This window comes from Coloeus monedula, assembly GCF_965178545.1.
Source record: "Coloeus monedula genome assembly, chromosome: 6".
Taxonomy (NCBI): Eukaryota; Metazoa; Chordata; class Aves; order Passeriformes; family Corvidae; genus Coloeus; species Coloeus monedula.
Genome location: NC_138786.1, coordinates 9338424 through 9360395, shown reverse-complemented (window position 1 = coordinate 9360395; position 21972 = coordinate 9338424). Strand labels below are relative to the sequence as shown.

General features: G+C 37.9%; 1 protein-coding gene across 1 annotated transcript in view; it reads left to right on the top strand.

Moving 5' to 3' along the window:
• FAR1 (fatty acyl-CoA reductase 1) overlaps positions 1-20587 on the top strand; it is a 34468-nt gene extending 13881 nt beyond the window's left edge. Inside the window, exons 3-12 of the mRNA XM_082282926.1 lie at positions 658-833; positions 2190-2369; positions 4118-4295; positions 4841-4885; positions 4997-5115; positions 5601-5668; positions 7161-7332; positions 14025-14154; positions 15430-15557; positions 17599-20587. Of these exons, the coding sequence (XP_082139052.1) occupies positions 658-833; positions 2190-2369; positions 4118-4295; positions 4841-4885; positions 4997-5115; positions 5601-5668; positions 7161-7332; positions 14025-14154; positions 15430-15557; positions 17599-17761 (1359 nt within the window). The 3' untranslated portion in view covers positions 17762-20587. The remainder of the gene's footprint in view (positions 1-657; positions 834-2189; positions 2370-4117; positions 4296-4840; positions 4886-4996; positions 5116-5600; positions 5669-7160; positions 7333-14024; positions 14155-15429; positions 15558-17598) is intronic.
• The last annotated feature ends 1385 nt before the right edge of the window (positions 20588-21972 follow it).

The following is a 21972-nucleotide window of genomic DNA, read 5'->3' as shown; positions in this document are numbered from 1 at the left end:
ATGTTCTAACATGGTAATATGGTTTTTTCTTTTAACTAGCCAGAAAAATGATTTCTTGTTGTGGTGTGGTTTTGGTTTTTTTTTAGTAATCTGGAAGTTCTCAAAGACTGGCATAATTTGATGATAGCATTTCTTAAATCACTGGAAATTTGTTAATCTTAATACAAGTTTTCTAAACCTAAAATCCAGCTGACTTTTATAAGAATTTGAATAGCTATTATCAAGCTTGGGAAGTGGGTAGATTGTTCCATTTCCTTATGTTGGAAAAAAAAGAGCTTACAGTATACAGAATGCTACTTAAAATTGCTTTGAGTATCTAATAGAGACCATTCCTTCTTCCTTCTGATATTGACAGAGATTTGGTTTTAAGGATTAGGATGAGTATTAATATAAAGTGCAAATTGAAGTCTCCTTACCTTCTGTACAACACATGCAATGCTGCTTTCACTGTGTGGGATGAAGTGTGCACAACTTCATCACTGAGTATGTTCATGAGAAGTCTGTAACATGTCCTTACGGTATTGCTAATGCACTCTTCTAACTTCCTGATGCTCTTGAAAAATTAGGAGGTATAGACAGAGAATGTGGGGTTTTCTTCTCTTAAGTGAAATGTTTCCCTTATCTTTACTGAGTTTATAGTTCTGTTATTTTTGACAGCTCTTTGATAGGTTGAGAGAAGAGCAACCAGACTTCAAGGCAAAAATAATAGTAGTTATGAGTGAACTTACACAGCCTGAACTGGATCTTAGTGAAACAATCAAGGAAAAACTTATAGAATGCACTAATATTATATTTCATTGTGCTGCTACAGTCAGATTCAATGAAACACTAAGGTGAGTCTAAAATTCCATTTACCCTGGTGTTGTAAACCAATGGTGCTCAAAGGGAGGGGGTGAATCAGGTGTCTGCACAGTGTTGCAAAGATGGGTAGAAAGAATACAAATAAGGTGTAGCTATATGTACTGTGCTTCCTAGTAGTGTTAGACTTTTTCTCCTGGTGTATAAAGGGCAGCACAAATTATTCCTTTAGCCTTCCTTGTTAGAAAGGGAATACAGGTTTTCAGAGGATAGAGCTTTGTGAGAAAAGTTGTGTGGGGGAAGTTCTAGTGCTTGCTCTCTTAACTGATAAGAAAAATGGGAGGTGAAATCCAGCTCAGCTTTACTTCCTGTCTTTTAAAAGCCCCTTATTGATAATGGAGATTTGCACTGGGAGAAGTAGGGAGAAGTAGATGCACCGGGAGAGAGATGAAAACAAGAAGTGGGAAAAGTGGTGCACACAGCTGTGGTTATGAGCTCCTTTCTTTGACTTGTTGAAAGAGGTAGCAAACTCATGAGTTACCATTGATGTTAATTGCTTTGGGATAATGGTCCCCTTTCCTGTCCCCAGCTTCAGTAATGTGAGATAAAGCAGTCTGGAACTTAGTGATTGTTTGGGGGATACCGATTTTGTTGTTAATGTAACGCTTTTGTTGCAACGAACTTTGAAGTGTTACTTTGCTGTACTCTTGAAACTTGCTTCATTAGTACACTGTGTACAAGGAAACTGGTGCCCACAGGAAGTCTGTAGGCTGGAGAGAAGATCTAAACTATAAAATAATCATAGGGGCTGGTCAGCAAGCTGTTATCTGCTGGGAATTGTAGAGTTACACCTACTCTGCTATAGTGTCCTGAAATGCTCTAATGAGCAGCAGTGAAGCTGGAGTGGAAGTGTGGTTCTTGGTGGTTTGCCTTTTCTTTCCCTTCCTTCCATCCTGTATGAGCCGTGTGCTATCCTGCAAGAAGATGGCAGTCTCCAACTTCCTATAGCCCACTAAGCCTTCCAGGTTGTTGACCTAACTCAAATTGAAGTTCAGAGATGTATCTTGTGGCAGCTCGGTGTTGTCTTGCATTATTTCCTTCATGTTTCATGGAAAACACAGGATTGGGATTTAGGTTGAGGAAATCAAAGGGTGCTGGTAAGGAAAGAGTAAAAGGAGAATTGTCCTGAACATTGAGAAGTGTTCTAGGTCAGGACTGTGCTGTATTGTTCAAAGCAGAAAATTAGGGCAGTGTCCCTGCTGCTTTTTTGGGGTAGGGTAGAGAATTCAGGGATGCTCTATAAACCCAGCACTGAGGCATTTAGCAGTGAATTTCTTTTTGCTTGTTTTTTGTCTGGCTTTCTACTAATGACATTTCTGTTTGATCAATAGAGATGCTGTGCAGTTAAATGTGATTGCCACACAAGAGCTTCTCCTCTTGGCACAGCGAATGAAGAATCTGGAGGTGTTCATGCACGTTTCCACTGCCTATGCATATTGCAATCAGAAACGGATTGAGGAAGTCGTGTACCCACCTCCTGTGGATCCCAGGAAACTGATCGATTCCCTTGAGTATGTGTTACGTTTTATGAATTTACTTGGGTAATCTGTATCCTTTTTCTTCCTGGTATTGAAGTACCAAAAAAAAGGTTAGGAGCCTTAAAGATGAAGAGTTACCTTTGGCTGTCCTGTAGGTCTGATAGTGTGACTGACACTCCCCTTTTCTGTAAGGGAGATGGGTTAAGATTTATGGTTCCTTTAAGCTGAGCTAGGTTTGGAGGGGTACTGAAGGAGAGGGATGCTCATATCTACTCATGATGCCTCTTCTGTGCTGAGAGTGCCAATCTTGCAGCTGTATGATGAGCTGAATTAGGAGATACTGATAACTTGTGCTGGGACCAGCATTGTGAAGGAAAGGGATAAAAGTAAGACTGGCCCCTTGAACAGCTGCCTCTACTACATTCACCTAAATGCTATTGCAAGATGAGACTGAGATGCTCAAATATTATTTCTTAATTGTAGAAGTAGTTCTGTTAGGTATCCTGAGGGCCCAGACATGAAAAATCTGTTTTCTGTAGCTTTTAAGTTTTGAATTGGGCAGTATGGGTGGGAAAAATGACTCATTTGGTATTTTGTTTTCTGTGTGTACTAACTGTCCTAAGGTCTTTCTTAGTAGCTGTCAAACTCTGAAACAGGTGACAGTGTGGGAAAAGTGTAATGTAATACATAATGATCCCAACTCTACATCAGTCTCTTTCTCCTTACCTGTTGTACAAAACATCGCCTCTTGGAAGAGAAGTATGAAACAGAAAAAACTTCCTATAAAGTAAAATACCTACTTTAACTTATTTTAGGTGCAAGAGTGCTAACATTTAAACCAAATGAGCTACCGCTTAGAATGCACATTGAGCCAGCCTTTTTTTATAATGTTGACTTTAAATACACTTAAAAATGAGAGATTGCAAAACAGTCATGTTTTGACTATCTGACTTGTGGATAGACAATCGTAACTTAAACTTTGGTGTGGGCTGGGACAGCTGTGTGTACTTTTGAACTCCTGAGGGAAGGCTTTTGTAAAACTAAAAGAGTGATCTCTAGCTCTTCCTACCCCTCTTTCCACCCTGTTCATACCATGAAAGGAGTCCAATGTGTGTCCACTTTGTAATGGAACATGGGTGAAAAACAGTAATTTCCATTTCTGTGACTAAGAGACTGAGGCAAATAAATTTCAAGTCCTGTTTTGCAGTGAAGAAGACCAAAGTAGCAATAGTTGCAGAGGCACATCTTTCTTGCTTGTGTGCTGTGACTGAAGGTTATTACATATTTAATATGAACTGGGAAGCAAGATTGAATGGCAAGATTTAACTGATTTAAAGGGAGAGACACTGTGACGGGCTTGCTTCAGGGGTGGTGTGTGACGCTGGTAATGCAGCTGGGACTCCATTGCAGTGGCATCACTTTGTAGATCATAATGCAGCGAGCCTGTGCTCCAAAGACTAATTTGCTGTGTCTGCGCTTTGTGTTTGAGAACTTGGTTGACAGAATTTGGGTTTGTTGTAAAGGAATCTGCTGCTTGCTCTGTAGTTGATGTGTTACCAATTAATTACCTGGACAAAAAATAAATGCTAGTATTCTTCTTTTGATGGACACTGAACATGAAATCCTCTGTTTTACTGGGAAACTTGTTTTCATTTAGGTGCGTGTCCCTTTTTCTTTAAAGGAGTAAAAAGTGATCATGGTAACTTTAGCAGTTCACACCCCACCTCCCCAGTGAAGCAGCATGCAATAATTTACACTTGCTTCTTGTTTTGTTTCTTCAGGTGGATGGATGATGACCTAGTGAATGATATTACTCCCAAACTATTAGGCAAAAGACCTAATACTTACACATACACGAAAGCCTTAGCTGAATCCGTGGTGCAGCAAGAGAGTGCAAAATTAAACATTGCCATTGTAAGGCCGTCCATCATTGGTGCCAGCTGGAAGGAGCCTTTTCCTGTAAGTCCCTGAGTTGTCACCTGACCATCTTGCTGTAGACTGTAGTAACACTGAGAGCCTCTTTATCCAGTGACCTTCATGGAGGAAAATCTCTTGGACTGTGAAGTTGTGTCTTGGTTGCTTCTGGATAACAACTGATACATTGTATAGTGTCTAAATCCTGTCATTAAAGCTGAGCAAGTATGTATTTTGGTTGAAAAGTGAAAAAAATCTGAGTTGCTAGTCTAAGAATACTTGTAAACATGAATACTTTGAACATATTTTTATGGACAATTGCAGTTCAATCACTCAGAAATAAGCATCTTGCTCTGAAGGACCACTGAGTCCTACAGGTAGATCTCTTGTCTGAGTCATAGGAACTTACTACATTGCCAGAATTTGCTATGGAGGAACTTTATTTAGCGACATAGAATGGAGTATCTTTCTCCTCTTTAGCCTTCTTTTCCTCCACCCCTTACGCACATAGAAACTGCTCAGATTGTCACTTGAAGCTGCTGAGTTCAGTATACTCTAATCAAATCCTTTCCCTCCCTGATTCCTAATAGGGCTGGATTGATAACTTCAATGGACCTAGTGGTATTTTCATTGCTGTAAGTAATGAATATACTTAATTTTCCCCCCTCCTTTTGGAAGGCAAAAAAGCTTCATATGTTTTACTGCTGGGTCTTCTGTCTCTCTTTGTTGTTGTTTTGTTCTTCAAGGCAGGAAAAGGAATTCTTCGAACAATGAGAGCTTCCAACAATGCATTAGCAGATCTTGTTCCAATAGATGTTGTTGTTAATATGACACTCGCCGCAGCCTGGTATTCTGGAATTAATAGGTATAAATGGTGACAAAAGAGAGTACTGAATATTTTGCAATTATATTGTGTATTTAGTAAATCAGTCTTGTATTGAACTTCTTGTCAGTGTCCTGCTATTCCCTCAGGACAAAGGAATATAAGGTTCTGACAGCATTAGTCTCTCAAAGTGTGACTTGCTTATGCCAGAGGAAGACATCACCTACTGATACTGTGAAGCTATGTCTGAAAATTCTTTCCTGGGTCTTGTTTGTAATTAATACAGCCTGCAGTAGTGTAAGTGATGGTAGGTGTTGCCTTCTCTAAAGTAAAAGAAATACGATAATTAAAGAATGAGAAAAATACTGAAAGATGCTGAAGCAAAAAATCTACCATGAGGCTAATGCTTTCTGCTTTATATAAATGATGCTGTTGAGGGAAAGGGTAACTTTGGGTGTCTTCTGTGGTCTGTCTTTTTAAAAGGTTGTTTTTCTTCTAACTTGCTCTTCTATCTTTTTTTCCCCTAGACCAAGAAAAGTCATGGTGTATAACTGTACAACAGGTGCCACCAATCCTTTCCACTGGAGTGAAGTTGGTATGCTGTGTTTCTTTTTTCTCATTAGCCTTAGTACAAAAACAAGATCAAACAGGTCATAATCAGTAGACCATATTGCATTGTTATTTTTTGAAACTGGTATTTTAGCCATGCCTCTCAATTTCGCAGTGTATTGTGCTTTTTCATTAGCTTCCACTGTTAATTCTCTCCCCCTCTTCCCCTTCAGCATTATCTCCATTTCATTTGATTCTTGTTGGGATTTTTTTCTGTTACTCTTATTCCATTATAACTTAAGATATGGGAGTACTGACTTTTCTGTTTGCTGCTGCCATGACCTAATCCACAGAGTGTGGGTGGTGTGTGGAGAGAAGTGATGTTGTGTGTAATGCCAACATCAATAAATACATATGAATAAGCAGCTCACAATTAAATGTTTTGTACATCTGCATAATTGAGAGCTTTGGTAGTACTTTTGCCCTTGTGTGGCTCTTTGTGTTTGGCTTAAGTTGATTGTTAACTGAGGTGGCTTTTTTAATCTTCAGATTGTTGCATGACACTTCGGCAATTCATGTACAGTGAAGAGTAGCCTTTAAGGAAATATGACTACCTATTTTCAACTCTAAGATATCCTGACTAGGATGTCAGGCCAACAGCTTTGTAACAGTTTATGTTATAAAGAGTAATACAAGCTGTTTGGCATAGTAAAATTGTTTATTAGTTTTCAGTTTTTTAGAAATTGAGTTCTTAAACTCAGATTATTTTTTTCTTTCAGTTAACCTCAATACTTAAATCAATTTTACTTGCTTTTGCCCATTTTACATGGATCTGTAGTTGCAAACATTATTGCTTCAACCAAACGTGGAAAATTGCTGACTTCACTTATATCCCAGTTTAAATCAGGGTAATTAAGTGCTGTCTATAAACAACAGCATAAAATTATAAGAGAAGATTAAAAGGAGAGGTGAATTTCCACAAAACTTTTAAAGACCCTGATCCTGCACATCTGTTACATACTGAATTTACAGGTGTCATCAAGAATTTCTCATGGAGTCCCACCCTAATTGCTTTTTTCTTAATGCCCAAATTTGGATAAATTGTTTGCAAATGTCATTTAAAATCACTCCAGATGACTACAGACTCCTCAGTCTGTTTCAAAATTCTTCACTCAAGCAATCATGAAATATAGATGACTGTTTAAATAGCCTTACATGCTTTATAAACTGAAATTGCTGTCAGTGTTTGAAACCACCAACCTCTAAGGTAGGGAAGAGGAACAGAAAGAGAGAAGCTACAATAAAATATGATACTGAAGATGAAGGCATAAACCACATCTTGATTATAGTAAGAAGCAGTTGAACAGCATTTTAAGGTAGAAGCTTATAACAGTTTTAGTTTCTGTGCATTGTAGAAGAGTTAGGGTGGTTATTTAAATAACACGCTGATGTTGATGCTGTGGTCTGCAATGTACTTTGAAAAGCATTACATTTTACATGGTGATTATCGAAGCTGTTATGCAACTTTTCTTTCTCAGAATACCATGTAATTTCCACTTTCAAGAGGAATCCTCTCGAGCAGGCCTTCAGACGGCCCAATGTAAATCTAACTTCCAATCACCTTTTATATCATTACTGGATTGCTGTGAGCCATAAGGCCCCAGCATTCCTGTATGATACCTACCTCAGGATTACTGGAAGAAGCCCAAGGTAATGGTGACTGGCTCTGCCTTGTCTGTTCCTCTGACTTTTAAATGAAGCTATGCTTACACTGTGATGTATATTGATTTTAATTTTTTTGTATTTTTTCTTTCCCTGATTGTTTTGTGATTAAAACTCAACCTTTTTTTCCTGAGAACAGGTCCTCCAATTCAAAGTGACTTTGAACTTTCTAGCAAAAATGAGAATTGTTGGATAGTTTGGGGGTTTGAGGTAAAGAGAATTAAAAGAAATAGAACAGGTGATCTTTGTTCTTGAATAATAAATACTAAAACTATGTTGATCCTTATTTTTTTCCCACAGCCTACCACCTTAATATTTATATGAGGCTACATCCATTAGATGATGCGCTAAGGGTACCTGACTTTAAGATTTGCACCAACCCCCTCTTGCATCACTGTAAGATGGCACACAACGTCTTAGAGTTATTTTTTAGGGATGTTTTGCTGAGATTAAAAGGTCGGAAACCATGGTAAGGAGGACAGGGCTAAAAATATCTTGCCCCTAAGGTGGTGGAAGCTTGTAAAGAAGACATGGCCTGGGCACTATGTAGGTTTACTAACTAAGCAATAACAACCCAGTGGCTGAGTTTTGAAGAGTTTAATGGCTGGCCTAACAGTGCTGTCCAGGGGATGTCTTGGATCAGAATCCTCATCAGTCATTAAACTTCAGGAAGTGGCTTGTGTTTAAGTTGTTGTTGCTTTTATAAACTGAAAATGGAAGGGGGGACTGAGCTTTTAATTGTGGATTATTGCTGTAGATGATACAATTTGACCTGGTGTGTTGGTTTGTATCATCTCAACATTCCATTCCGTTCAGTTTATAATATTTAGGCCAGTATTTGGCTAATTAAAGCGGTGAAAATAATAGGCTAAACTAAATTATGTAGAAGGAATATAAGATACCACTTAAATTTGTTTCAGATTTGCTAAGCCATATATATATATAGTGACCTTATATATATATATATATATAGTGACCTTAACTCACTGCTTATGTTACATTTTCACAAGTATTTGCCTGCAGACTATAAAACCTCCACGGTGGTGACAGCGTATTAATGCAAGCGAGTATTCATTTGTTGTCCTGTAGTCTAGGTCTGTCTTACAAGGAGGGTAAAAGCTCTTGTAACATGGCACTGGATGAGTAGAAAGGAGCTGTGTGAGTGTTTTGTAGGGGAAAACCTCTGAGTTGCAACAGTGTAATACTTCAGAGCAACAGCCGTGGCAGTTGGCTGTGCCTGTATAATAATCTTCCCACATTAAAAAGTTTTAAGATTGTCAACTCTAAAGAAGATATTGTACATAAAAGTTCCTAGTTTCTAGGTTCTCTTGAATTTTTCAAGTTATTTTTAATAAAAATTGATAGAAATTCTGTGACAGATATGAAAACTTCATCACTCACTAAAATAGTTATACTCTAAATGCCAACATCCTGTTTTCTGAGTGGTTGTGAAGGAGTGCTGCCAGAATCTTGTCAGGCTTTGAAAGGCAGCTGGTCTGCTGAGTATTTGACCAGTGGGAGTAAAATAAGGCTGTGAATAATCATGCTGTCTAGAATATTTAGCTAAAGTTTTATGTTCTAACACTGGGAGTGTTGAATCTTGTTTTTGCTTTTCCTGGAATTCTTACTTTATGTCTAAAGGTGGAATTTAGGACGCTTATCACTACTGGTGACATCACTACAATTGGTGACATTAATACTTTACAGAACAGAAAATAAATTTTTACTGATATGAATATTCCTGGTTAGCTTACTATAAGAGTGATTGGATGAGTTTCTATCATAGGAAGCTATGATTTCCAGTTTGCAGAAAAGATGGCATATTGAACTAAACCAAGCTATTGTTCAGTCACAGCTTTTAAGTTGGCTACACAGCCCACTTACAGGAATGCAGCTTTCATTATACAGTGCTCCTCTCTTTTTTTAAAGCATTTAAAAATGGGAGCCTGCAACAGGAGCAGTAAAAGCAAATGAATACCTAAATGCAAGGAAGACATGCAGTGTTAAATCCTAATGGAACTAGCTAGTGTTGTTTACTAATACAAGAATTTTGAGACAGACCTTTACTCGTGCACTATTTTCTAGTACTTTGAAAGCTGCTTTAACTGATGGGCTGAAGGGTTGTACTGCTGTTGTTGTGGTCATTCTGTCAGTTGATAGAATGGTATTAATTACCAGGTAGCATGTACTTATAAACTTCTAAAGAATTAGAGATGCTATTGGATATTCTTAAAGTCAGTAAAATGCTGTTCTGAGTGAAGAAGGGCTGTCTTAATTAAAAATGTGGCCTTTTCCACTGCGATTTAGCAGAGGAACAGTATAGTAAAAATGTGGTAAAATCAGCACAAGAAAATACAAATACTCTGCTAACCTGCCTTCACATGGGTAGTTGCTTGCCCTCTCTGTGCTGAGTACACTGAAGTCTCCATTTTGTACAATGCAAGAAAAATTAGTAATGAAATTACTGTGCAGGTTTAACTATACTCTTGTCATACCATCAGGATATTGTACTGCAATCAAATGAAAATTTTTAACAAGTAGAAGGAAGATGAAATTAGAAATAGATAAGGTCTATGATCCTTCAGAACGAAACAATTATGTTAATAATAATAAAAATTAAAACCAAAAAACGTCCTGTTTTCAAAGCACTGACCTATTGTAATCTTTCTGAAATATGAAGTCATTCTTTTGTACCTCACTTGTGGAAGCAATGATTTTGATGAAATGGAAATCTTTTTGCTGTTTTTGCATCTAGTTGAAGGTTCTTGAATTTAACAGTTCTCTGATAATATTAACAGGTAAGGAAAGGAAGAAATAACCTATATAATATTTCTTCCAAATTTGTGTAGAAAGAACATTTACAGAAGGGACTGGCATAATGAAGATTTAATATTTTATGCTAAATAATGCTCTAGCATTGTGCAGTTACATAAATAGGGGTGATAAACCTTGGCAGTGAAATTTAAAGGTAGTGTTGTTGGTAGCTTGCCATATATACTTAGTTGCATAGCAAAGCTTATTAGTTGTCTAATTATCTTTAATACAAGGCATAGTTTGCTCCTGTAGCTTTGCCTAGTGCTTGGCACAACAGAACCGTGTGTTATTTGAAAGCAGCTTGGAATATTTGAAATGTTAAAGCCTTTAAAAATGCACACCAAGCAGATCTTTCCAGTTGCTCTGAGTAAAAAGGATGTGACATTAAATATTTAAAATTGTAGTTCAGCAATTTCTGCAGCAATTCTTCTGTTGCTGCTTCTTAGAAAGCTAAAGGAGAGGTGTGGTTGATGTATGGAGGGAGGTGTGAAATTAGGTCCTTTACATCTGTTATTTCAATTTAAATCTTCTTAAAACTGGAAGCACTTTTCATGTAGTTACTGTCTTACAAACCAGAAATGAGTTAAGAGCATAGTGATGTTAAATAGATCAATAAATTTTTATCTCATTGAAGTGCTTAAATTGTGTGCTTAAAGGAACCACAGAGCTGCTGGAAAGATAAGAATTCAGTAGTGTGTCCTACACTTCAAAATTTACAGCCAGGTGAAAATCTGAACAAACACAAATCTAAAAGCTTGTTCTATGTTTTTTTTAGAGGAGTTGTAAAAAAAAAAATTATCTGTAATGCTTCTGCAGAAACTTGCAGACTGGAAGCATGTAGATCTGCTGAGGGATCAGTCTGTATTTAGCATCAGGACTGTTTTTAACCTGGAGACAATAGGTTGTGTGTAAGACTTCAAATTGCAGTTGTAGCCTTAAGCCAGGTCACTTTCAGTTGTCTGGCATAGAAACAAGCCCACCTAACGTATGGATGATTGAATTAACTTGCTTAATTCCTGTGATGTGCTTCTCAAACTGTTGCAATGTGTTTGGTTTTGATGGCATTAAGGACTGCAGAAGTAGGAGGCAAAATTCTACCTTGAATCTGGGTGAAAGTCACCCAGGCTGGCTGCCTGCCACTAATGCTCAGTTCTGTGAGATGGTCCAGAGGTCTGACTTTTTCTGTCTTCAGCTGATGAAGAAGGTGTGATGCAATGACTGATCTTGTACTGACTGGTTATATATGGTGTTGATATTTATGACCTGTATGCAATGGCTATCTTTGGAATAACTAACCTTTAAAACTCCACGTTGAGGGATAAAGTTCCATTGTGCAGCTTCATGCTCGGTTTTGAGTTGTGTGTGTTCCCATTTGCAGGAGGAATATGGTGCCATTGCTTAGCCTGCCAGAGCTACACAAGTGTCCACTAAAGGACTGACACTCACTGCTGACATCTCTCAATGTCACCAGGCTGCTTTTTCCTCTCCTCAAAGAAAAGTGTAGTTTCGTGTTGATTTAGTGCAAACCAGCAAAGTGTCACAGAGAAGCTTGGTCCATTTCTGCCAACTCTGTCATTGATCGAGCAGCTGAGATAATGTGGAGAATAGGATCATTTGGGCTGATGGAGCAAGAAACTATAACCCTACAAGGAAAAACAATTTTTTCCTTGATGAGTTGAATCAGCTGGTTCTGTGGTCAGTCACTAAATCCAATTTGAGTTGGAGGGAGAGAAAAAAACCTCTTTTAAGCTTTTTTTTTTTTCTGTAATCAGGTTAGCTAAGCTCTAAAATCATATCCATGAGCAGAGACAAAAAGAATCCCAGCAGAGGTTAGTCTTTGCAGTAGTTTAAATTTAGTTTGGGTTTTTTTTAGAAAAGAATGAAAACCAATGTCAGTGGCCAGAAACAAGTTCAAAATACACACTTACCAGATATTCATTTGCTCAATTAGTGTTTTGCAGGGGCACAAGATTTTTAAACTGTAGCAGTCAAAGCACTCTAAAATTCAGCTGCTCGTCCAGCTTAGCATAAGGGCACAGACTGGGAAGGTTCAAAAGGACAAGTCAAATTAAATAATCTTCAGGCTGTCAGTGGACAGACCTCTGCAAAAAGGCTTAAATGCTGTTTAGCACTAATTTTATCCAGGCATTTTTGCTCCGAGATCTTTTTGGCTTATTGGACCAATGGGATCTTTGCTTTCCAAGTTTTGAGTTATTTCCTAATTTTTTGACTTAACTAACATACTTTTTTTTTTTAAGTTCTGTTTTGTCTTGATAGCACAGGACATGTTTTGGATGCAGAGTCTCTATTCCTAATTATTTCTGCATCAGAGAAGCTCTGGTTCAACTCAGCCCCCACTGTTGCCACCTTGCCCAACTGGTGAAACTATAAGCAGGTGTTTGAAAGCTTCTAGAGGTGCTGAGTAATAAAATCAGCTGGTGGTGAAACATTTGAAGACAGTTGTGAATTAGTAGATATATTCCTATGAGGGTTAAGAAAAAAATTTGTGTTTTATATGCTTTAGAGATACTTGACATTTTTCAGTGGTGTCTGTGGTTTGTATTGCTCCATTCCATGAGAAGAAAAAGGGGAAATTTTAATGTTTTAGATACTGAGATACCAGCTGCTAGTGACAGTAAGAGACACTAATGCAATGCAAAATACTTTCTTTGGAGGCATTTCTGGGACAATGTGCTATATCCCTTCTACAAGTATGAATGCATCAAGGCAGCTTTCAGAGAAAAATAAGTTTGTTTTTGTTGCTTCTATGATCTGTATTGGCAAAATTTACCTTCAGGAAACCCTTTCCTGTTAGTACTGGGTTCTGCTTTCTTTGCCTCTTCCTGTACCATTGTGCTTAAAATGATCAGTGTCCTACTGTAAGGATCAAATTGGAAGCAGTTTTCCATTTCTGCGAGATGGAAATACCTTGAGCACCCAGAGCAGGAATTTAATAGCATTAGGCCATGTGGTACTAGTTAGTACTTATTAAAACTGAGTGGCTGTCTCTAGCACTTTGAAACTATTTTCTCATCATAAATGTGGAAGCTTTGCATCTGAGAAGCTGGATGACTTTTTTTTTTTTTTTTTTTCCTCTTCAGATGGTATGATCAAAGAGAAACTTGTCCAAATTGATCCTTATAACATGATTTCTCTGTATTCCAAGTGATGGTTTTGTAGAGTTTCTTTCTCTTCATAATAAAAGATGATGGAAGGTATTTCTGCATATTTTGAAGTAGCATTGAACATGTTCTGCTATGATCTGTCTGTGCCCTTAAATATTTTCCTGCCCTTTGCTGGTGGTGTTTTTAAGCCTTGATCTCTTAGTAACCATAATAAAAAACCCTGTTTTGTTACAAAGATCTGGTCTTGCACAACGTGCAGGAAGATCAGGGCAACTTCCTCCTTTGTTTAAGGGGCAGGTCCTGCACAGACATGCTCTGTTGCAATTTGAGACTTCTGTCAAGTCAGACTGTTGGGTACAGCTAAATGCTCCAGTGCCCTGAAGGGAAAAAGGTTCCATCTCTGTGTCCCAAACTAAGAGTTACCAACAGAAGACAATGGATTGTTTCCCCTAATAAAAAAGAAGAAACAGTAATTTACTGTTGCACTGGGAAGTAGGATTAGGAAAAAAAAGACTGACTGATAATTTCTGGTTCTATACAGATTGGACAGCCAAAGTCCACTTCAATACTATGCAGAAATATCCTATTGATGTAATATAACATGCTTCACGTACAGAGCAAGGGAGGATTTTTCGACATGGGGGTAGAGGGTTGGAGGGTAAAAAAATCTTATTGTCTATTTCACTTGTTTGAACTAATCTTTACCCATGTAACCTGTCCATTCCACGCCGCGGACTGTAGGATGATGAAGACAATAACACGTCTTCATAAGGCCATGATGTTATTAGAATACTTTACAAGCAATTCTTGGACCTGGAGCACTGAAAACATGACTATGCTAATGAACCAGCTAAGCCCTGAAGACAAAAAGGCAAGTGGCTGTTTGGTGTGGGCCTGGAGACTGAGAGGGGAGTAGCAGCTCATGAATTCAAGATAGAATAAGGACATGAGCTGTAATGTGGTAATGTGGAGCTAACCTGGCAGGAACTCAGCCCTGCACATTCCTGGCAGATCCTTTCAGTTGTGCCAGGGCTGTGTGAAAGGCTACATCAGTGACATGATGAGAGATGATGAGAGGAAGGGCAGGGAGAAGTGAAACAAGGATGACTGTTGAGGGAGAAGGAAAAGTTGTTTCTTCCCAGGTTTAACTTTACTCCCATTTTTCCCTACCTCCTTCACCAACAATGGCTCAGGTGCCCCAACTGAATTTAAACTTCCCTTCTGCTATGATTTTGTTGGTTAATATTCAGCAGAATAAAAATCACCAGTTGCAGTTCTAAAACTCAGATTTCCCGTATGCATTTGAACAGTTTTGTCATTCTTAAGATGTCTTTCCTACTGAAGCATTTCCCAGAATCAGTTCAGTAGTTACATTCCAGAAAAGCTGCCAGCTTTCTAAATAAGGTGTCTAAAAGTAGGAAATAAAATAGCTTTTGGTGATTTTTGTGTGGATGGTATTTCCACCCCTTCCTGTCCTCTTGCCTCCTAGCAACTTAAGTTCAGGAAAAATTTGAAAAACAAAATGCCAGACACCAGAGCTTTGAACTGTTAGTATTTTCAAATTGCTGCATTTTGTTGGGATTTAAACACTGTTACTCTAGAATCTTGAGATGAGGAGATCAATACATCAGTAAAAAACTTGTGTATCAAATTCATCATAGTTTTCTCTCCTGCAGAAGACACTCAGATGGTTGTATTTAAAATATAACTCTACAACTATAAGCACAGGTAAAAGAACCCTGCACTTACCAGCGAACTTGGCACAGAGCACTGTTTATTTTAGAGCATATTAGAATTATTTAGTTGCTTAAAAATTAATAACATACTAGAAAATAGTTGTTTTTGGAATGGAATTCCTTACAGACAGTTGAAATGGGAAAACTGAGGAGTGGAGAGAAGAAAATTACTGCTGAGGAGGGAAAATAAAGCATAAAGTGATTGAAATTTGGAAGAGATGATGTCAGAAGCCGGTGGCTGAATCAAAAATGGGGCCTCAGTCTGGACTCTTTCTGGGATTAAGGATAGGATAACTTTCTTGTGGCAAAGACAGATTGGATTTATCTGGAATAAAGACATTTATTTTCATTTAAATTATATAGAGGTGAATTTTTAGGCGACTGGCAGTGAAAGCTTTTCTCTTACGCAGACATTTAATTTTGACGTTCGACAACTACACTGGGCAGAATATATGGAAAATTACTGTCTGGGAATGAAGAAATATGTGCTGAATGAAGAAATGTCAGGCCTCCCTGCAGCTAGGAAACACTTGAATAAGTAAGTATAGTCTTAAATTATTTTATTTTAAGTATAATTTTATATTTTCTGTGTCCTGCATTTATCCAGGTTTGCTTTTCCATGTTATGACTTAATTGTTCTTAATAGCACCTGTTTAGGTTCTCCACAGTTCTTCTGTTCCAGTCCAGTGGTCTGAAGCATTTTCTAAAGGAAATTTGTTGCTCCTGAGTTGCTCCCAGTATTGATAGTTACAGTATCAGTCTGGGATTATGGTTGTAGCTCTGATCACTGGTGCGGATACTGTAATCCAGGTTTTTGATTTTACCCAAGTATCTTTTGGAAGGTCAAAGGTCCATGGTTACACAGGTCAGAATGGCTTGTTTGGGAGGTTTAATAGAACAATAGCTTTTTTGCTGGGAATGTGATCTTTTGAGGCAGGTGATAAACAGGCAAGGGACTGTGCTTCAGAGCAGGACACTTCGATGTTGGTGCTCTCGGATGACTTCCTTAGCCTTTTCTCTGTGGCTTAATTCCTGCCATTTGAATGGATTGTTACTGTCCAGAATTTTATTAGCACAGTTGCCCTTGTTTTGTTCTTGGCTGATTCATAAAGGCAGCTGTAGAGGTTCTGATTTGTCTCTTAAAAGAGTGAAATAAAAATCATCTTGTTCTGCAGTGCTACGTCACGTCTGCAATCCTGACAGCACAAAGAGAAACAATCCAGGTCGTGGCTTGTGTTGTCATTCTAAAGACAAGGATTTGCAGCTGTGGAGTGGTTTGGTATATGTTAAAATCACAAATAGGCTTGTGAAAGATGGTATCTGTGATCATGGTGGAAATAGCTAAACGAGTGTCCCCTTCTGGGTTGTTCGGTTCGGGTGGTTTTTATTTCTATTTAGATGCCATTAAAAAGTGCATAGAAATGATCACATAGTTGATCACATAATATCACATATTCTTTGTACAAAGGATCATACTGAAAATAACATGAGAAATAATCTTGTGTTCGAGAAGCATCAGGTGGCCCCCAGCTCTCAAGTTTGTAAGTGGATTGTTTAGCAAGAGGTTTAGATTCTGACTTATGTTTACCCTGAGGTATTAATTTGGTGTCTTTTGTTACCATCTAGTTCTTGACTCTGATCTGAATTTGGAGTCCACTGCCTTAGTGTTAACCAGGTTTGGCAGCCCAGGGGACATCTTTCTCTAGGGAACCACTGGGTAGATTTGTTCCTCAAATAAAAAAGTGTTGCTTTTGTAACATATACATTTAAACTGGTTTTCTCTGCAAATAAGATTTGTAGAGGAACCCAGCCTTACCTGTAAACAAGATAAAGGCAGTATTTCCCTAAAAAGAGCTGCCTTTAAAATATAAATTGTCATGGTCTGCTGAGCTGAAGAGTTGCTCTGTTTCTAAGAAATCTGAGCAAATTCTGGTTGCTGTTTTTCTTGAAGCTTCCATCTCTACCTGCGAAGAGATTGCTAAAAATCACAGTTGCTCTAAAAGGTCACATAGTTTATCCTGCACTTTAAATATAGTTCCCTGAGAAGGAAGGAGTTTAAAAGTGCAGTGAAGAGGCTGAGCTCCTTGGCTGGAAATGTCTCAAAAACCTGATGAGTTTTGATGATGGGGGTGAGGTGGTTTGGTTTTTGTTTTCTTTGTTATTGTCATCAATGGCAGTTGGAGTTACTTCTATGTATTTATGAAGTTTTAAATACATGGTGGGGAGGAGAAAAGTTCATAGTGTTAAATATTTTTTGGTGTGGTTTGCAGCCTTCTATAGGTAAGTTACCATTGTGATGTTGGCTTCAGGAGGTTTCCATCAAGCAGCTCTAAAGCAGAAGATCATGTGAGCAACAGGACTGACTCTGCTCCTTAGTTTTCATTCTGCTTTTCAGCAGTGAAAGGCCTTCACTGTTTGTTCTTCACTTACTTTTGTCATTCACCTAATATCACTGATAAAGTATCTTGAAATGAATAGATAACTTCAATTCTATACCAGAAGTTAATTTTTAGGATGTTCTTTTTTCCTCAGAGTCTTTGTACGTTGGCTCTTAATGATTCCTTTTTGTTTCTCCCCAGGTTAAGGAACATTCGCTACGGCTTCAACACGATTCTCGTGATCCTGATCTGGCGTATCTTTATTGCAAGGTCACAAATGGCAAGAAACATCTGGTACTTTGTGGTTAGTCTGTGTTACAAATTCCTCTCCTACTTCAGAGCCTCCAGTACAATGAGATACTGAGAAAGAGAATTTAGCATTAGGACATCTATGCATATGGTGGTCTAACTGCACAAACCCTGTAACATGTAGTCATCTCACATTTCGTAAAGCATAATTTCATTTTTAATTGAAGTGTGAAATAAACGGTATTTGTAATGTTAGCTGTGTATCTTCCTGGAGACAGAGCAAGTAAAAAGGGCAAGTGCCACATTTAATTGGGGTAGAAAAGCATTTCGATAACTTTAACTCTTTGACCTGGGGAAGACATATTAGACCACTGACCAACATAACTGTGCAATTTGGAACGTGTTTGATTGGAATCTGCCTTAACATGATTTTTTTTCTTTTTAAGTTTTACTCCATATAGAGCAAGATAAATATTGGCATAGTAGATACTAGTTGCTGTAGACCTATTTATTTGAAATTCTTCTAAATTACAAAGGGTTTTGCAAGTTGCAAAAGTGTATAAATGACTCTCGATCTCCTGAAATAAAATAGTCGAGGACTTCTGTAATTTCTTTTTAAGTTTTGCCACTTCTTCCCTTCCCCTCAGAGCAGGGATGCAACAATGGTGCCTCCTTTGCTTTAAAAGAAAAAAGAAATTAAAAAATGAACCAACCTTCCTTACTTACTGAAAGGCCTTTTGTGTATCTGGGCTTCAGAATGCACTTTGTGATTTGGTTCTGTGCTTGAACCTGGCTGTGTTCAACTTGCATTTGTGTCGGCATGAGCAATTTTCTACTCTGAAAGCAGAATTGATCCTAGCATTGAGCAGATAAAAGGAAGTGTAACCCAGTGAGGTGCATATAAAGTCATTGACTGTCCTCTTTTTAATGATATTTTTTTTTTTTTATTGAGAACACAGAGCCAGCACTTGATTGTTACACTTCTGACTTCAAAGGGTAAATGTAGTGAAAAGGAATTTGTTATGCTTAGTTGCTATTTATATTGCTGGTAATAGTAGCTGGACAAGCTATAGACTTTCATTAAGAGATACACCTGTTTTTAAGTTGTGAGCAATGTTAGCAAATACTTCAAGAATTAATAATTTTTTAAAAATCTCTGAACTGTGTAATTTGATGCATGGGCAACACCAATGCACAAACACACTTTCCCGTCCCTGCCCTAGTAAAACCTCATTTCACTGGGCAAGCAGAGTAAGATGCACTTTGCTCCAAAATGAATAGGTGTTAACAGTTCTTCCATCTATCTTTTAACTTAAATGATTAGGTTTAAACCCGAAGAAATCTGGGGGTTTTCTGCATGTTACTTTGTTTCAGTAGGGAAAACATTGTAAAAATGGCAAGTTGTAAGAAAAGATTGAATGCTTGTTTCTTTACTCCAAGGCAATACATGAAGATCCCTTTAAATTTTGGTTGCACAGATTTGAGAACACTGTAGTGTTCCACTAATTGATGCACTGACCAGCACCCTTGCCCAGTGTTTGTTCATTCAAATCAGTTTGTACTGATGAATTTGTTCTTGAATCTGCCTGGAAAGGCAAATAATGACTTAATTACACAAGAACTATGTTATACTTGCCCTTGGTAGTTTTTTGTCCTATTGAATTAAATTTGTAAAGAACTTATTTTGCTATTCTTCTAAAAACTGTTACTTTAAAGAGAACACCTTTCCTTCAGGTGTATATCTCATTTTGAAAAGATAATGGCTTCCTTGTTGAAGCTAAATATTCTGTAGTAAGTAGTTAAGCTGTAATTCCTTTTTAAAATTACTGGTGTATATATAAAGCTAGTGATGAAAAGCCTAAATGGTCTAGGACCACACCTTGTGTGAGAGACCTTTGACTGTGGCTGAAATCAATTAAGGCTTCTGTGCTTGGAGATGTTACACTCTTAACAGATACAGTAGGTGTATTACATTTTTAGCTGCCTCCCCAAGTATCTTACTAGACCTGAGAGTATGCTTAAGCATTCCCAAATTAGAGACTTTTCTCAGAGGGGCCTCCTGTCCAGTGACATCCCTTGTCCCATATTGGCACATGGCTGAAGTTTGCAAAAGACAAATATATTCTGTGAAACAATTCACAGAATTCTGTTCATTCTGTGAAACAATTCACTTACGAATGTTGGTTGTTTCTAACTATAAACATAATATATGAACATTATAACATGATACTTCTAATGTTGATTTGTTAATACTGAGATAAACTATGAAGCCAATGATCCGATTACTTCTGGTCCAAAACACTGCTTAGAAATTTAGTCTTTTGGATAAATAACAAAGAGAGGGATTACTTTAAGCCTAAGCATATTTAACCTCTACACTAAACATTTGCCAATTTAGAAACCCGTTTTTTCCCCTCTTTGGAGACTGTTGTTCTGTGCCCTATTGGTACCTTACACCAATTCATCATCATCCTATTGAACTGACAGTAGATTCAGTGTCACATTTATTCTGCTGGTTTTGTCACTTCCTGTGGTCAGTCTGTGAAATTCTACCTGGAACTATTGGGTTTTTTCCATGTGGGAGCCCTGTCCCATTGCAGTGCTTCCCACCAGTGATTGCACATGAAGGATGTTGGTCACAAATATACTGGAACTATATTTTGGTCCATGAAAGCAGACTCAGTGTTTTGACTAGCAAGTTACAGGAGGGGTATCAGCTGGTTAATAGGAACAGACTGAAACAACATTATCACTGAACTGTTACTGGTATTTAAATTGGGGACCAGGAAAAAAAATTACATTTTCCTGTAATGTTTTTCTCTGCTGTAGGAACAGATGTTTGGAAACAAATGCTAAATCTGTGAGCTTTTATAAGACATAAACAGAAATATTGGGTGCCTTTGTTTGTAAACCAAAAATAAACAAATCCCTTGAAAGTGTTGTTATGGTGTTCACTGTATCTTTTTATGTTGTTTAGTCTAATTCGTGGAAAATACCTGGGTAATTGAAATGCCATCTTATTATACATGAACATGATCTTTTCCTTTGTGAGAAACTGGAAATCAAGTTAATGACTAATGCTGCATGTAAAAAACAAACCAAAACAGAAAAATTTCACACTCAGAAAACAAAACACAAATTGCAGAAAAGCCACCAAACCCCCACCATCTAAACCTTCCTGGGGTGATTCCAGAACACATGGTGAGGTATCCCTGGTCGTGGTGATTTTTGTGTGTCGGCCACTTTTCTGATCACTGTCCTTGCTTGTTCATTTGTGCTATTAGTTTCACGTTTATTTAAATAGTATAAACCCACCTGCTTTTTCATATGGTTTAAAAAAGGTACTGTGGTTTTGCAGGAGCTTTAGGATTAACATTTCAATCAACTACAGTTATTTATGGCATCTACATTTTGTGGTGAGGGTTGGAAAGGTGGCATTAAGTTAGCGAATCACCAAAACGCTTTGGGGTTTTTTAGTTTTTTAACCTTTATATCTTGGAATATTCAGTTTTCACAGATTCCTCCTTTTTTATCAAGAACACAATCCTACAGCTGTGCAATCTGTGGTTTGGGGTCTGCCAGCTTTAAACATAAGCTTTCCTTTAAGACTTAAACTACCAAACAGAGATGGTTTTTGTTGGTCTCAAATTCAAACTTGGAAGCAAGGAGCAAAAAAGTTTTAAGATGCTGTCCCCTGTGTCTTGTGCTCTTGAACATTTTGCCCTCTCTTCATAGTAGAGTGTTAAATCCTACATTGTTCAGAAGCAAAGAAGAGGTTTGTACAGGTAACTTGGATTGAGAAGCACCCAGCACTGAGCTGGGAAATAAAACTTCCCATAAGTACTTGTGTGTATTTCCCAGCCTATTGAGCAGACTTGAAAACAGAAATGAAGAAAAGCCACAAAAGAATCGCTCCTCTGGAGAAATGTGTGTTTAAGTGTATATTTGTCAATCTCTTTGTGCTGAAGCACGTGCAGTTTTTTGTCTAGCCTGGAGACATGGACTGTGTGTTTGAGTAAATCTCTAGAAACAGTGACGTAGTTCCAGCAGAGCTGGTATGAATTGTCAGCTCTTATTTTCAAGATGTGCTGTCCCATCATAAATTTAGAAGCGTGGGTTGACAGGTCTCACTCATGACTTTCAGTTCCAGGTTTCCTTCCTCTCTTGCAGGTATTGCTCAGCCCTTCAGGCAGCCCTGGCCTCCTTTCTGCCAGCAGAGCTCTGCGAGTTAAAGGTTGCGTAACCGAGCTGCTGCTCTGCCATCTCGAACTAAATTTAACCCTGCTTCCACTTGCAAGATATTTATAAATGCTTTTCTCCTTAATG